The sequence below is a fragment of the Melospiza georgiana genome, chromosome 9 (assembly GCF_028018845.1).
Source record: "Melospiza georgiana isolate bMelGeo1 chromosome 9, bMelGeo1.pri, whole genome shotgun sequence".
Lineage (NCBI taxonomy): Eukaryota > Metazoa > Chordata > Aves > Passeriformes > Passerellidae > Melospiza > Melospiza georgiana.
In genome coordinates, this window is record NC_080438.1 from 22708554 (window position 1) to 22725511 (window position 16958).

At 42.0% G+C, this 16958-nt stretch overlaps 1 protein-coding gene across 2 annotated transcripts in view; it reads left to right on the forward strand.

Annotated features, from left to right (window-relative positions):
- The first annotated feature begins 2936 nt into the window (after nucleotides 1-2936).
- Nucleotides 2937-16958, forward strand: part of MAST2 (microtubule associated serine/threonine kinase 2) — a 187161-nt gene continuing 173139 nt past the window's right edge. The window contains exon 1 of one of the 2 annotated variants that reach the window (XM_058029787.1): nucleotides 2937-3128. In XM_058029787.1, coding sequence (XP_057885770.1) covers nucleotides 2961-3128 — 168 coding nt within the window. In that variant the 5' untranslated portion in view covers nucleotides 2937-2960. Of the gene's footprint in view, nucleotides 3129-9828; nucleotides 9882-16958 lie in introns of those variants that run through there. The other variant, XM_058029788.1, reaches the window with a different exon arrangement.

Consider the following 16958-nt stretch of genomic DNA (forward strand, 5'->3'; position numbering starts at 1 on the left):
TCCAGCTCCAGGAATTATTGCTGTAGCTGTGTGCTAAGCAGTCATAAAAATGTTGCAGAGGAATTTATCATTCCAGAAAACACGGAGTGAGTTTGAGTAGACTGTGTTCTGCCCTACCAAAGTCCCTTTAAGCCAGCTAGAGAAGAATGGAAGGGAACTTTTTCTGACAATATTATTCCAGCTACCTTATGAATCAGAAGAGCATGCTGAGACCTTTTTTATATGGAAAAAACCAAGGTGGAAGCCAGGGAAAGGCAGTATCTGGAACTGCAAAGAGAAACTGCGTTAGCTGAGTGTCAGCACACGAGCTACACAGACTCTGTGGTGCCCTGCTCTGTGTTAGTCAGTGCAGACAATCTAAGATTCATGCCCTTTATAAGCCTTTATTAATTATTTTTCCATCTTTTTTTTGATGTGACAGTTTTCTGGAGACAAACATCATGAGCATTGATGTAGCACCACACCACACTCTGCCTCATTCATCTGTACTCCTTCTCCCTGCCAAGCCTCTCATGATTTGTTCACTTTTATTTAAAGCTAGGGAAAAAAAAAAAAACAAACCCACAAAAGTTCAGAAAACTAGCTCATATGGAAAAGAAAAATCAGGTCACTCAGACTGGTCTGCAGATTCAGGTCATATTCAGTGACATGTTTAAATGGAAAAAAATATGGGAGAATCAGTAAAACGAGAAGTATTTTTCCTATTCTGTTAATATGAAACCTCACTGTTCTTTTGTTTCAAAAATATTGGAAAGACATCTTGAGTCCAAAATACTAAACGGGGATTAAAGAGAGAAGGAAATGAGCCAGGAGCAAACTAAACACAATCTCTTTGCAAATAAAATGTCCTATTAACTCACAAATGGCTTTTTGATTTGGAGAAATGAAAGATATTTTTAATTTTTAAATTAAAATACAGAACCAGAAGGCAATTATTTGCAGTTCTGTCTCAGATGAACAAGTGAAGATTTGTTTCTAACATGCTTATTTGTTTAATATATTAGACATGTAATGCTATACACATCCTCATTGTGACTTTTCTTCCTGTGTGCATGAATTCCTTTCTGGCACACAAAGCAAACAGGTGTGAGCCAGAGCAAGGTGTCCCACAGGCCATAACCAACAAATAACTAATTGGCATCTATGCTGCAACAGGGCAGAGATCCAGCCAAATTATGATGAGGCACTGTGCCATCCTAATAGACTCACATTAACAAGGACGCCAAGATTCCATAAATTTGCATTATTTACATTTAGTTAGAGCAGGATTCCCAGCTGGGAAGTTCCACATGGTTGTCCATCCTCATCACATACAATTATGATGGAAAAAGACCTCTCTGACTAATCCAGCATCCTGAAAGAGTTTTCAGCAAGCATTTAAACATTAATAATTAAAAAAGGCTCCCACTCTTCTACCTTGATAAATCATTGGGAATTGTATTTTTGTTGTCTTTGTACAAAATGAATAAAAAATTTATACAATTAGATTTCCTGGTTGAAGATGTATGAGCCTTTTCAGCTTGGTAAAATGGAAAAATGAGTTATATTTTCTGCAGGAGCAGCAAGATTCCTGACTTTGTAATAGTGAAGAGAAAAACCCAAAATTTCGAAGTTGCTTTTGTGCAAAATGAATGCAGAAACTGGTAACTTAAACCCTCAAGAAATAATTTGTAAAGACAAAAGTGCCAAGTGGGTGTGAACTACTGAGATGGAACACAAGGTGATGATATCCTCTTACTACTCCTTGAGGTAATGAATCTCTGAAGGTTTGTCTTTTCTGCTAAGATGGTGAAGTACATCTTAATCCACACCCTAAGAAGTGGAGGGGCACAGCTGGTGAACATTTTCCTGCAGCTCGGAGTTCCTGTGCAGGGATGTGGGATGCCCAGAGGTTCTCCCCTCTCCCGGGCACTGCGGACCTGGGGCTTGGATCCCACCGTGTCTTGCAGCAGGAAGTCTGTGGCATTTTCCCAATGTGACCGTCTACGTGTAACACCATCTGGAAGGTCCTGCACCCACCTGAGATTTTCACGGACAATTAAGAATTTATTGACAGGGAAGTTGGATTGTGCTGGACATCTGAGCTGATCTCGGATCACAATCACAGCGACAGGATGACGCACAGAAAGTTCTACCTGAATACGAGGAAGAACTTTACTCTGTGGGTGACCACACAGCTGTACAGATTGCCCAGAGAGATTGCGGAGTCTCCCTCCCGGGCCATGTTCCAGAGCCGTCCGGATGCCATCCCGTGCCTCGTGCTGGAGCAGGGAGCTTGGAGCAGAGGAGCCACTGCGGTCCCGCCAGCCTGACTCACTCTGCGATCCACAGAATGGCAGAATCGCGGAGTGACAGCACGTTTCAGGCCGGAGGGGACCACAGTACCTCATCTGCTGCAGCCTCCCTGCCCCAGAGCAGCGGCACAGGATGGCATCCAGACAGCTCAGGAACATCTCCCAGGAGCGAGACTGATTCTGTGGGACACCAACGCTGCCCTCACAACCGCACGACACTCCCCCGAGAGGCATCCTCATTGCACACCGCCCCTGCGAGGCAGCCCTGGCACTGACGCAGGGGCTGTTCCGCCCGGCAGAGCCACCGCTGGCCGGGACGGCGCAGCCCGGAGCCCGCCGCGGAGCCTCCCCCGGGACTCCCGCACCGCCCGCCCTCAGCGCCCGCGAGTCTCGCTCCTCCTCCCGCAGCTCTCGCGATAGCGGCGGCGGGCGGGCGCGGGGCGGGAGGGGGCGGTGCCGCGGCGGCCGCGCTCGCTGACAGGCGGCGGGAGCGGGAGCGCGCGGCATGTCCGCGCCCGCGCGCCCCGCGCGCAGGTGCCCGCGGCCGCCCCGCCGCCCCGGCCCTCCGTGACCGCCGCCCGCCATGGGGCCCCGGCCGTGCCGCCGCCGCCGCTGAGGACAAGAGAGGAGGGGAGGGGAGGAGAAGAAGAAGAAGCCGCCGCCGCGATGAGGAAGGGCCGCTCTCGGGGGGACAAAGCGGCGCCGCCGCCGCCGGCGCGGAGGGAGCCCGGGCGGGCGGTGTCCGGCACCGCGGCGGAGCGCAGAGCCGCCCTGCTGGGGGGCGGCGGCAGGAAGGAGCCGGAGGATGCCCGGGCCGCGGGGGCGACGGAACGGGTAAAGCCGGGGCGCGGGGCGGGGGTCGCCGTTGTTATGGAGACGCGCCCCGCGTGGCGGGGCCGGGACCGCGGCGCACCGGCGGGGCAGAGCGGCGCGGGGCGCGGGGCGGGGGCAGCGGCGGCGCCCGGTGCGGCGGCAGCCCCCGAGCATCCTCGCTTGCTCCGGGCGCTCCCGCAGGTAGATGCCCCCAGAAGGGCGGAGGGTGGAGCGGTGGCGTGCCCGTGCCGGTGCTGGCGGCGTGGCGTGAGTGAGTGAGTGAGCGAGGGCTGCGGGAGCCGCGGTGCCGCGAGTCTGCCCGCGTGCCGCGGAAGGCGGGGGAGGATGCAGCGGAGCCGGGTGTGTGCTGTGTGCTGGCTGGTGTTACTAATCGCAGAGTACATCTTTCTAGTAACCCTCTGTGGGTCACTCCCAATCGCGATGGTAATTATGATGCGTTTTCCAGCGTTTTAGGTCTTAATTCCAGGAGTGGTTTGTTTAGGAAACATAGCGTACCTTTGCAGAGACTTGAAAATGCACAGGCTTGTTACATGTGAGCGTGTGTAAGTTCAGCATGTCCACTTTCATGTCTTTCATACCCACAAAAACAGGATCTACTGATGGGTGCTTAGGATTACAAGGACGAGAGACCAAAGAGATACGAAATCAAGTTTAGGATCATCAACACTTTGGTTTGATAGTCCTAGGTCTTTCTACAAGAGATAAAAATGGGAGATGACACTTTGCAGTGGAAAAATGCAGGTGACAACTAATGCTATTTTTTTGTTTATTTGAAGAGAAGGAGAAAGTATCACAAGTATGAAGATTCCTGGGATGCAGTAATTCATTGCTGTGTTTTGCCATTTTTGGAGCAAAGAGAAAACCTAGGTTCTTTGTCAAAAAGCTGTTTTAAATTTACGTCATTGTTGCAGATGCACAGGTTTATGCTGTTTAAAAAATAATTTCTTAGGTTTTTTTCCTAGGAAAGGTGCATTACATTGCCTTAGTTATGGGGGCCTTGGATTTTGGCTTTGACTAGTGGATATCTCTTGAATACAGATTTATCAGACTGGGCCCTTGAAGAGAAGACATCTAGCATTTTATTCTCTAGTGCTTTGTTAAGCCAGGTGGTTAAGAGGGGCTGCTGCTTTTGATGTTTATTCTTTCCTGAAACAACTAAGGAATACTGTAGTCTTCATTCGGGGAAAAAAAATCTAAAATCAGAAGAGGTCACTTGGTATCTTCCTAGCTGTCTGTGAAATGGACAAATTTGTAGAGCAATCAAATGCAGCAACAAGGTGTTTCTTGTACTGTTTTGATGTATGTTTATGATTTTGACACGGAAATTGAAGGAAATTATTTCCATTCTTGGTGGTGTGAATGAAACTTACAAATGGTACACACAAAACATGCTACATCTGAATAATGTATTGAACACTTGGGCAATTTCACTGAGACAACCCCAATGGTGCAAACCAGGGAAGGCTGCAAATTCAGAAGTGTCAGTTTTTGAGATGCACCAGGCTTTTTAATGGGAAATAATGCCAATTTGTGTTTAACTTGGGCGCTCTGACTAGGACCTGGAGTGACTTGTAAGAGCAGATCTTTGTGTGCTGGCAGGTATTCGGTGTGTTGGAGGAGGAATTTTTCAGCTAAAGTTAAGAAAGCTTCTACTCAGTCATGTGTGAGATACTCCCCAAACTTCTAAGGAGAAGCTCTCATCCCCTCTTCCCTTTTGCCTTTTATTTAAGGTTTTGTGAGTGTGGTAAACAGCTGTAAATAAATGGATGTGTTGGACAAATGTGACAAACAGCATTTCTGTCTTGAATACCAATAATTCAGCGTTTATTTAAATGTTGTTAGTAGTGTGTGTGTGGTAAAAAAGGCCTTCTGAGATGCAGAAGACAGCGAGACACTCCATTTTCACTGATCCAGCTTGTAGCTTGACAAGTATTTCCTTTGGGGCCCTTCTGATTTAAGTAGCCCAGTTGTTCCCAAGTCTGTAACGTGCCCTCAGCAGTGCCAGTGCAACAGTGTGCACAGCTGCAGCAAACCATCCTGGATTCAATTCACATCTCTTTGTTTGCCATACATTTGCACAAGTTTGTGGCTGGGAGAGGCTGAGCTACTCCAGTGTTGAAAAAAATCCTTATCAAGCTGTGCCTGCAGCAGTTAATCACTGTACTGACCTTAAGGCCTTTGAAAATCTGGTCCTTTGCTGTGCTCGTAGCTCCGACGTGCCCACGATGAATGTTTGCGCTTTCTCGTGCGTTGTGCAAGAATTAAGAGTGGCTGTAATGGGCACATTAAAGATCCCTCTCGCCCAGTGTCCTGCCTCTCCCAGCTGCCAAGAACAGATGCTTGGAGGAGAGTACAGTGTATATTGAGGAAATGCCTCTCCCAGCCTCCAGTAATTTGTGGCTCATAGGTTTCCTGAACCAGAGGTGATATTTGTTTTTAGAGCCCCCAGTGGGTTTTTTCTTCTATGAATTTGTCCAATTAATGTTTGAAGCCATGGATGCTTGTAGCATCCACAACATCCTGTGGCTGAGTTGTAGGGCTTAAACACATTTTGTGTGGAAAAAAACACTTATTTTTGTTTGCTCTTAAACTTTCTGCCTGCTTGGTTTCATGCCTTGCTTGTTCCTTCTTGTATTGGAAGAGACAGTGAAAAGGAGAATCCACGTTATTCTGTGCACCTTATGGGTTGATGACTTTTTCTTGTATTTACCATCCCTTGCTTGTGACTTTTCCAGAGGCACTTCAGAAAGAAGTTACTCTACCCCTGTCATTCTCCTTGCTGTCTTCTTTGCACCTTTTGCAGGTATGTTTCTGAGTGGAGACAGTGATGCAGGAATCCAAGGAACAGGGTTGGGTTGCAATAACCAGGACCAGCTACAGTATTTCAGCATATGCCACCCAGTAAACTTACATAGCATATTAGATTTCCTTCTTTAATCTTTTGCATGCTTTTTCTAGACAGTCTTTAAGCATTGAGTTGGCACTTCTGTGGAACTGTGATACCTCCAGTCACTCTTTTAAGTGGTAATAACTAGTTCAGAACTTGTGATTGTGTACATATTTTTTAAATACTATGCATCATTTTACAACTACTTGCTATTTTACAGCCCACTTAAACAGTATCATTAAAATCTTCTTCAGATCTTTGGTCTTAGCTTTTGCAATCTTCAGTAACTTTAAACATTGTCAGCAAACTCTGTAACGTAAGTGTCAAACTTCTTTGCTAGATTTTGCTTTAAAATATGGAAGGTGTTGACTCCAGGAGAGATCCTTGTGAGATCCTCCAGTGGTGATCCTTCTCTTTTGGGAAAAAGGCCAATTGCTCCAACTTGCTTCCAGTTCATCAGTCATTAACTCATGACTGAATTGTCCTTCTTACTCTGTGACATTTTAGTTTCATTGAGTGAGGGCATCTTTGTCAAACACAGCCCACTTGGATTTCAGTAAAGGATCAGTTTAATCATGGTATGATTGCTGACTGCACTGAAGGAGAAAAATGGGAAGTTGAGGTGAAAGTGATTGTTGCTCATCAATGAAAGTCACCCTCATCCAGAGGCACATTTCAAGCACTAGGCTGTTTCCATATCATGCTGACATAGTTCGTTTTAGTGATATTTATAGTGGAAGATTTGACATGGATCATGGCCAATATTTGTCAGAATTGCTTTTATTAGCGTTTTTTCCTTCAGGTAGAAGACAAAGTCCCGACAGAAAGGATTCTTCAGTTTCTAGAGGAGATGGCTGTAGAGGTTGTGATGGAATTATACGAGACTGTGGTTGGTCTGCACAGGGTGGGTAGCAAACAGCAACTCACTGTGTCCTCTGGTATCAGGTGATGACTCAGGCTTTGCAAGAGGTGGATCTTCATGCTCAAGGTAATACCTGTACTTTGTGTTTTTTTTTTCCCCAAGGGATGCAAAAGATCCAAAGGAGGCGATTAAGAGTGAACATTATTTGTTAGGTAGGCTGGATCCACCTGAGGAAAACACCTGAAATCATCTAAAATCTAGGAGAACATTGGAATGGGGCAAATGCATGTGCTTGCTTTTACTTGTCTGTGTGGAATGTCTTTGTTATTTTTTCCATGAGGAGTGGGAGCTAATGTGTCCCTAACAAATATAAATGCTGTCTTCCTCTAAAAGCAGAGGGATGATAAACAGAGGTGAGGAAAACTGAAGTATTGTCACAGGTCTAGTGGGATGGAGGTTGAGAGAGAGTAAAAATAGAGTGTACTGGGTATCACTGAATGACATTTTCTGCTCTAAAGGCATGCAGGGAACTAGGGAGTGCAACCCAGGGGTGCTTGCTTGGATATGTGACAAGGTGAGGGAACAGAAACAGACCCCATCACTTCTGACAATCTTCCCACTCTTGCTGTGGGTGGCCAGGTGTGCCACCAATTTCTGCTTGGATGCAAAGTATTTCCTGAGCTTTTAACAAGCTAACTGAGTTAGAATCAATTCATTTAACAATAACCGTCTATAGGAACTGTAGTGCTACAAACTTTCTCAGAGTAACAAAAATATTCATTTTTTTCCCCCCCACCTGTCTTTGAAACATTTTAGATCTTTCTATCCCAAAGCCAAAATGGAGCACTGAGGTTATCCAGTGTGCTGTCTGTGGAGCTTTCCTGAAAGATAAATTAAAACATCTCTCTTAGAAACTGATCTTATCTTAGTATTAGATCATGGTGTGTTTGTCACCTCTTCTGAAAGCTCTGCCAATGTTTAATTATTCCTGCAGTTAGAAAACTAAACGACATCTTACTTCAGCGCTTGTTTTGTCTAATGGCCAACTTTCAGCTGTGGAATATGCTTGTGCTAGCACAGGCAGTAAAAATTCTCTACTATCTGATCTCTTTTCCATGCAGAAGTATTTGAAATGTAAAATTGAGCTTTGGTTGGAACAGAAGACACTGAGTTCTTTTGCTTCTAGAACTGTGTGCATTTCCCTCTTGATTGTTCTTGGAGTGTTTGCCAAACCCAGGTAACGCTCTGGCAGCAGCCTGGAATAGTGTGATTGCAGACAAGCTTCCTCCTTCACTACTTTTGGATACTTGTCTTTTTGCAATTTTTGGGATTGCATTACCACAGTTGGGTGTGTCATATGAGAGAAAGTTTTGTAACATTATGCATATGTGGATATTTCTCCTCCATCTATGAGTAAAATCATGCAAATTTGTCCAAGACTACTTGTAAACGATAGGTTATAAAGCTTATTACTCCTTTCATGTTGTCATTATATTTTGATTCTTTTTTTTTTTTTCTTGGAAGGAATAGCAAAGGATCTTTTCCACTGACTTCTCACCCTGTTCTTTTTTGGAAAGCAGTGAGTGACCAGCAGGGAGAAACTGGCCAAACCCCAGAGTGCTACTCAGATTTATTTTGTCTCCACAACTGCAGAGAAGCTGTTACCATGCTTTCCTTGCTGCGTGGCAAGCCTGGAAACTGAAGAGATCTTTCTTTTTTCCTAATTAGAACTTCAGTAGTTCAAATATACTAAGTGTTTTCTTTTCTTTTCCCTCTAGGTGACATCAGTGCTAGTAAAGGCAGTACTCCTGTTGTGATGAGCTCTGTATGTAGACTGCAGAACAGTTTGGTGTTCTTTGGTTATTTCTACCATGAGTCTTCCCTTTTGATTGACAAATGAAGAATAAAGTTTTTGGAGTTCAGTTGGCACTTTGCTTCTCAGTTTTCTCTACAGCTCTGACTCTCAGGTTGCTGATCACAGCTCTGTTGTAGCTCTCCCAGTCATGGACCCTGTGGGTAACAGCTCACAACACTCAGAGGTGTTCTTTATAACTTCATGTCAAAGCCTACAGGCTGGGATGAAACTTAATCTGAAGAAGATGAAGGTTTATTTTCAAAATTCAAGCACATAAACCGAATCAAATGGACTTACTGTTAGCCATGCAGATTGCATTTGCAATCTAGTGTAGTTTGTACTATTCACATTACATATTCTATAAAAGCAACCATAGCTTAATCATAGCCAAATATATTCTGTAAACATCATTGCCCCTTTTATTAAAGGAGGGATGGAGTGCTGCGAACTTCTGGAAGATCAGCAATCATCTGTTTATATAAATGCTTATTACCACCTGTTATGTGAAATTGTTTAGGGTTGATTTTAGGGTAGTTCTGACCTGTGTCTGTTTTGTCAAGGGAGCTAAAGAAATTTCCTAAGGAGGACATTGATAAAGACTCCTGAATTACAAGTTGTGATTGTAACTTCCCAGTAAAAACTCAGTTACTGTTTGCAGACCTCAAACTTCCTTTTCTCATCTTCCTTTGTTGCTGTCTACCTCTTTTTCTTATGGCAGGAAGAAAGCAAAAAAAAAAGTGCTGTTTTCTAATAAAAGGCACAATTCTAGCCTGTGGAGCTTCTAATATGGTTAACCAGAGTCCAGAGTGCATGGTTGGCTGGCAGGCATTCTTGCTTATCCTCAGACTTTATTTTCTGAAGTTTATTACCTTTTCTATGGAGAAATAAAGGTAGTCAGGAGGCCAGGGTGTAGCTGTGGAGGAATCAGATGTTCTCTTGTGACATGTTCTATCTTTGTTTTCTTCTTGGTCCTTTCTCTGAGGAGGCAGGAAAAGAAACCAGAAAGAACAAACCTGTCAGTGCCCCATAGGTGTGTCTCACTGCCTGCCATGAGCTGATTCTTGTTGATGCCAGAGCTGCTCCTACCTGACTTCATTAGCCCCAGTTTTGCCTTTCTGTGTCCTCATCAAACAGACATGGCAGCTCCAGGTGAGCTCTTCCTCTGGATTCACTTCTGTGTTCATACCAATATTTAAAAATATGGGGTGCTGAAAAAGTGACTGAGGGACAGAGTCATCTAAAAGCAGGCAGAGGGGAATGAATCAAGGGATCAATTTTGTAATGTGCTTATTAGATAATAACAGAACTGAGCCAAAAGAGAAATCCAGATGCAGACAAAAGGCATGTGGAGTCAAGTGACCAATTCTGCAATGGGCTGGTTGGGTAAGAGCAAAGTGGCACCAGAGGGCTGATGGCACTTCTCTGGCCTGAGAAAATGGAATCGTCGCTTTTCTCCAAGTTGAGTATTAATGGACAAAATTCTGTTGTGTAAATCAATATTTAGGAGGCATTGCATCAGCAGCTTGGATGATTCAGCTCGCCCATGTGAGATTTCGATTTCCTGTCACAAGTGAAGAGTAAGAGCAAATATTGTATTAGCCACATTAATTTCATATCTTGCATATTAGAATAGCTAAGCAGGCAGTGGAAAGATGCAGTACACTGCATTTCTTGTCCAAAAGCAGAATAGAAGTGAAGGAGCCAAGAGAATTCTTCCAGAAGTGCTAGGGTTTGGTGTGGCCCTGCTTTTCTTTAGAATAATTATTAGCCTTAAGGGGGAAGCTGCTGCTACTTACTGTTTGTTACAGAGCACTTGAGGATAACAGTGGGGTGCTGTCCAAGGCTTGGATTAGGCAGCTGCAAAGCACTCAAAGATTTTGGATATATTCCTGACCGCTTTGGGAAACTGAGTAGTATATCCAAGTGTTACTGTGTTGGAGGAATGGGTATGTGTTATTGACTTTACACCTAGCAGTTGACTTCTTGAGCAAGCTCACCTGCCTTCTTGCAGCCCAGAATGCAAGTGTTGTCCTGCCTGTCAAGGTAGTTCTTAAAAGTCTTTAGAAGGAGAAGTTCTTCATTTTGCTTTGATAGGTATTTTTTATTGCCCATGCTGCCTGCTATAAGCCAACATTGCTTTAGTGCTATAAGAAAGGCGGTGGATTATTGTAGATATGATGATAGGCATTTATTTGAAATGAAAGTTTTTTTAAAGTCTTATTTAATTCCTATTCGTAGAAGCTGAGTAGCTGAAGCTAACAAAGCAGTGAAGGCCACCAGGCTGGTGAAATGTTTGAGACTAAACCAAAATGCTTTATCCATCAGCAAGACTTTGTTCCTCAAGAACCGCAATAGATAAATGGACAGGTCATATAGAGTCTCAGTGATTTCATTTCCACATCAAATAATGATGTGCTGTGGTTAGTGTATTTTTGTAGCGATGTTTGAAGCCTGGTGAAAATGCTGCTCTTTGAAGGAAGAAGCATGAACACTCAAAAGACTGCCTTTGAAACCAGATTTAGAACTTTTTAATTTGCTCTTCCTCTAAGCTGTGTCTTTTGTGAGTTTTTTATTTAACTTACAATTAGGTTCCACATACCCCAAATCTAGTAATCTGTCAGAAGTTATTTTCAAATGTTCTGTTATAAATGCATGTTGCAGTGCAGTGAGGGAAGAGGGTTCAAGACTGATGTCTTGGTCTTGCAATAATTTGGAAGTCTAGCTTATAATTTTTTTTCTATTTGAAATTGGTCTAGTGTTAATGGAGTCTATTCTGTACATGGAAAACAGGATGATGCTGTGTTTGTTTCCAGGAAAAAATACTGTCTTTGCTATTGGACTCGCATCATAAATATTTTCACTTTTTGTTATACATGTAGTAAACATTTCTACCAATTAAACCTTTTAGTTGGTCTGGATTTTTATGAATGTAAAAGCAAGACAGCAATTCAAAACATTCCATGTACATGTTTAAATTTCCAGAAGCAGATGGAGCTGTTGAGGGTGGGCTCTGGGGACTGTAAGAATTTTTGAAATGTAATTTCTGATTTAGTCTTCATGAGCTGTTTATATAGGAAGATTTTCTGTAATGATTTTTGTTATAAGGTGTGAGAAATAATCCACCATAAACATTCTCAGCTGTTTGTAGCCAAAATAAGTTGATTAGTTAATTGATTGATACTTGGCAATTTTTTGTCTTGACATTTACTGAGTCATGCTGTGTTCTGAAACTGTTGTAGGTGTTTAACATATCAGCTAATTCAGCAAATGCTAAAAATACTTAACAAGGGTTATAATAAGAAGCTGATTTTCATTGCACTTTTAGAATGCACCTTCCATTATCTGCTCATTGTCCAAACACCCAGCAATCCATTCAGGACAGATTTCCAGTGAAGTTTTTGCTTCTAAGGGGCTCATTCAGCTGGCCCTGACTTCTTGCAGTATTTGTGAGCTGTCTTGTGGAAATTGGCTGGATATACTCTGTGTGTGTTTATCACTTGAATATGTTAGCTGCTAGCACAGCAGGATTGAAAACCAGTAATAGATTGTGTAGGTCCTGCCATCCCTGTTGAATTTCCCCTATGGGATTTGATGGAAGAGTTCACAGAGCAGATTGTCTTTCAGGATGGAAGAGACACTACAGAAAGGTTACAGTAGTAAACAAATGCTGGCCTGCAGCATTCACAAGGCAGTTTTGCTAAAGACTAAAATTATGTGTGCAGTTAGATCCAAATCTGAGACACTTTTGTTTGGATTAACAAAATACAACAAAGCTGAGTGGAAAAGGTACATCCACCAAGGAGTGAGGGAGGTTCAGTCTGTGGGATGAGAACTTGAGAAAACATTTCAGCTGCATTTCAGGAAGCTTGAAGACTTCTATGAAATGCAGTACTTGTCAGATTGATTAATTGATGCTCAAGCCTGGCTTCCTTTTATCCTTTAAAAATACAGCTATCATGTTTTGAGCTCGATAATAATGATTTAAACACCTAGTTGTCTAATTCATTAGTTTTCTTATATGCCTTTCTGTTGCTATGTATGATGGGAACTTTGTGCTGCTGCCTCTGCAGATTGTTTTCATTCCACTCAGGGTCATACATGTGCAGAAGGACTGCACAAACACCTGAGTTAGACTCTGCAAGTGGTTTGAGCCTAGGTCCATGTTTCCAGGAAGGCTGTCCCCCTGTGCATGTGGAGTTCTTTTGGTGGGGCCTCTTGGGATAGGACAAGGGGTAATGGTTTTAAGCTGAAGGAGGGTTGATTTAGATTAGATATAAGAAGAATTTTTTACCAAGGGTGTGGTGATGCACTGGGGGAGGTTGCCTAGAGAGGTGAGGGGTGCAAGGGCAGGTTGGAGGGGACTTGAAACAACCTGGTATAGTGAAAGGTGTCTGTGCCCATGGCAGTGGGACTGGAACAAGATGGTCTTTAAAGATCCAAAGCCAATACACTATTCTATGATTACCAGGTATCCCAGGTGCTAAGCTGGAGATTTGCTTCTCTCTGCATTGAAGGGCATACAGCTCAGAATGATCAAATTGTGTTTCTCTGCACTCTTAAAATACCATTTGTCATTATGAAACAAGGACACAAATGACAAAACTACCTTTTTCTTCTATGCAGCTTTCAGAGAATACAACTTCACTAATGCAAGCAAAGTGTTAAACTCTGGGAGAGACAAAACTGAACAAGAGTGTGTAATGTCAGCGTGGGGTGCTACTTGGAAAAAATGCACTGATAGTGAAATGATTTCATGTCTAGCAATGTTTCTTTGATGTTTGTTCTGTTAATCTGGTAGCTGTGTGTCCTCTGTTCACTGAGGACTCTCAGCAGCTCTCATGACTGTATCATACACCAGTTTTATTGTAAAGGAGCTTTTATAGTGCCCCAGAGCAAGGAAATGTGATCTCAAAAATTAAATGCCTAGTAATTAAAACATGTTTATTAGTTGCTAAAATCACAGCATTCAATATTTAGTGTATTTACAAGCCTTTATTATCATAAAAATAACATTTTAATATGGAGCCTTAGTAAAGACCTTTAGAAGGAAATGAAGGAATCAAGTCAGAACTGATGTCAAGTGTTCTGGGCAGCACCAGAAGATCAGAGAACGAACGAATGAATTATAATCACTGTTTTAGAGAAAAGCTTATAAATGGGTTGTCTGGCTACTGGGGTGACTGAAGGCATTTAGATATTTAAATATCCAGGCATAGATGGATCCAGTGACATGTTAGTAGCAAATAGGTCTTTATTAAATTGCACCTGTGCAGTATGAAGGTGGCAAAAATATGACCATGAAAGCTAAATTATTCATTAATTTAATTATTTGTACATTCTTTGGCACTTACGCTAATCTCTTTTTAGGACAGAAGAGAATCTGTTTCCAGGGTTCTTTTGCCAGTTTAGCAGACACTTCAGCAGGAGTGTCTGCTGACTCCAGTCTTTGTTTGAGCTCAAGGCACGGTGCTGTTCATAAACCCAACACTGGGCATTGTTTCTGTTCTCAGGCAGAAGAGAAGAAATACGTCTTGTCCTTGAAAAAATTTTGGCTTCTGTTCCTTTGTGATGGAACTGTATTACCCTGCTTGGTGAGGAGAAGCTTTTGTGCAGATTATAGAGTTTCCATTTCTTTGTGCAGACACTGATAAGAATTGTGAATTAGCTTATCTTTGCCATTTAATGGAGTCTGTGACGAGAAGCTGAGGACTAAGCACTTATTGTGTGTCCAAGGGTTGACTTAGTTTTGTTTAGGTCTAAAGCCACTGGTAATTTTAGTCACAGTTTTATAATAAATTGATAATTTTTCCCCTGTTCTGTACATGCAGATCTGCTGTTGAATCTCAGGGAAAATTTGTTCTCGGGAAAAACCTCACACAAGTGCTTCTTATTTTTGGCTCTGAATCGATGTGCTTATCTCATTTGTGGTAGGAAGTGAGAAGGTTGCAGATGTTTTATGGAAACAAAAATATTGATGCCAAAGTATTGGAACTTCACAAAAAAAGTAGTTTTTTCATGGTCCAAATAGAAATCCTCCTCAGTGATGATAACACCAGATTAAATTGTATCTTGGCCTCTGTCAGATATATGAACAAATAGTGTTTTAACTTTCAGCAGTCCACCGGTTCTTGTTGTATTTTATTTTACCAGTAATCTCTGTCTAGCTACAGATGGTTTCACTACTGCTACTATTCAGGCCATATCTGTGAACCATAAAAAAATCCTGGGCAAACAAATTAGTGCTGCTGAAGTGGATTCCTGTTGTGTTTTCTGGTTTCATACTTTACTTTGTGCAATATTTGTTATTCATGTGAGCTTTAACAGTTATGATCAAGTCTTAAAATTGTATTACCCATCTGCAAGTAGCCATTCAATGTCTGATTAGAAAATCCCCTTGAGCTCACCTGAGTGCTTCTCCACCAAAGTTCAGTTTATGAGTTATTTTTTAAATTTTCTTTGTTTCATTTGAAATAAGCCTTGGAATAGCAGTTGGGCATGGATTTCTTCCCTCTGGCCTCCTAAGTCTTGGGACATATTTTAAGGCAATATCTCATACTGGACCAATAGATACTTTCATTAGAGATTGCACTTCAAACTTAATGCACCTTAACATTTTTCTTTGGAAATTGCTTTTTGCAAAACAAGATTAGAACTCTGTATTATTAGTAAATAAGTAATTTTTATACAGCACACACATTTTAATACACTGTTATTGTTCACTTGTCAAACTTTGTGTTTTCGGCTACTATTTTATTTTAAAATGTATTTTATTTGTGCCTTAGATATAGAAAACTCTATATTGTTTTGGGTCAGGAATCAAATATGAATACAGATAGCACCTCTTAGGTTTTCCAACTCAACCTGGAGGTTGCTGCCTGAAATATATAAAATCAGATAAAACTTCCTTCCTGGTTCTATTGCTATGAAGCAATTGTTTGTTCGTGTAAATTAAATGAACTTAAAACTTACCATTAGGTTTTGTTCATCTCTGTTCCTAAAAAAACAGGGAGTTTACATTCCAAATAAAAATTCATTGGCTTGTAACATTTTACTGGGCATTAAACAGAGTTTACACAGGTATAGGTAGGTATTTTATGTTGATTTGTTCTTTCCCTGTGAATGAGATAGTGAGACAATGTCATGTGCACAAAAATCAATATAGTTGGAGTTCTGAAAGCTCCAAAGTGAGCCATCAGAGTTGCAGGGAATGAAGGTGCTCTGCAGACTCCTCTGGTAAGTCTCCTTTTTAAAGCCAATAAGAAATCACAGGTTTCTTTGCCTGCACAGATGAAAGTGCAGCTGTTCCTGCTCTGGCTCCACGAGCAGTTCCCATTCTAGTCTGACCCACAGCCTAGGTGTGCTAACAGGGGTTCAAATTCAGTGTTTTCTTTGTAATAAATATCTGAATAAACTTGTGAGGAACTGACAAACCAGAAGAGTTTGGCTTGCTGATACTGTGGGTTAGGGTCTTCAGCAGATCTAAACATGCACCTCTGTTTAACCATGTAAAACCTCATAGACAAGGATAGGGAAGATAAATGAGATAAATTTGATAACACACAGGATGCTGAAGAGAACTTGCAGTAATCCTAGTCAGTGATCCTGGGACTCATCACATGCTTGACACATCTTTTGAGTCTATTGAAAGAAAATCTTCAGAAAAAAAGGTGTTTTGATGTCTTATAAAATCCAATTATATTACAAATCCCTTTTTTGGTGGGGGTCATATTTCTTTTAATCCTTACAGCATTTGAGTAAGGATGATGAATGATAGAGTTGTTTTGTTTTATCTGGCCAGGAGTTAATTTCCCTGCTCAATACAACCTTTTAATGTTTGCAATACTCATGCTAGAGGAGCAATGATAAAGGAATGAGGTGGCCTTTAATGCTCAGTGTCCTTGTTCAGACTGGTTTTGTTGTGAGTGCAGCTACTGAGCCTGGTGTGGGGTTTGGAGTCCTGACAGATTGATAGTGGTTTCTTTGAGCCTCTGTGAAGTCTGATACAGACTTTAGAGGCTCTGTTTCTTTTTCTTCCCTTGATGAAATTCATTTGGCTTTAGGCATTTACGAGCTGAATTCAAGAATTACTCTTCTCTTTTGGCTGTTGGGGAGATCTTGAAGTAGGGTTGAAAACTTTGTTTAACCCATTTATGTTTTCATGTAAGGACCAAACATTCAAGCTGATATAATTTAATCATCAATTACTTTCTTTTTTAGACTGTGGTT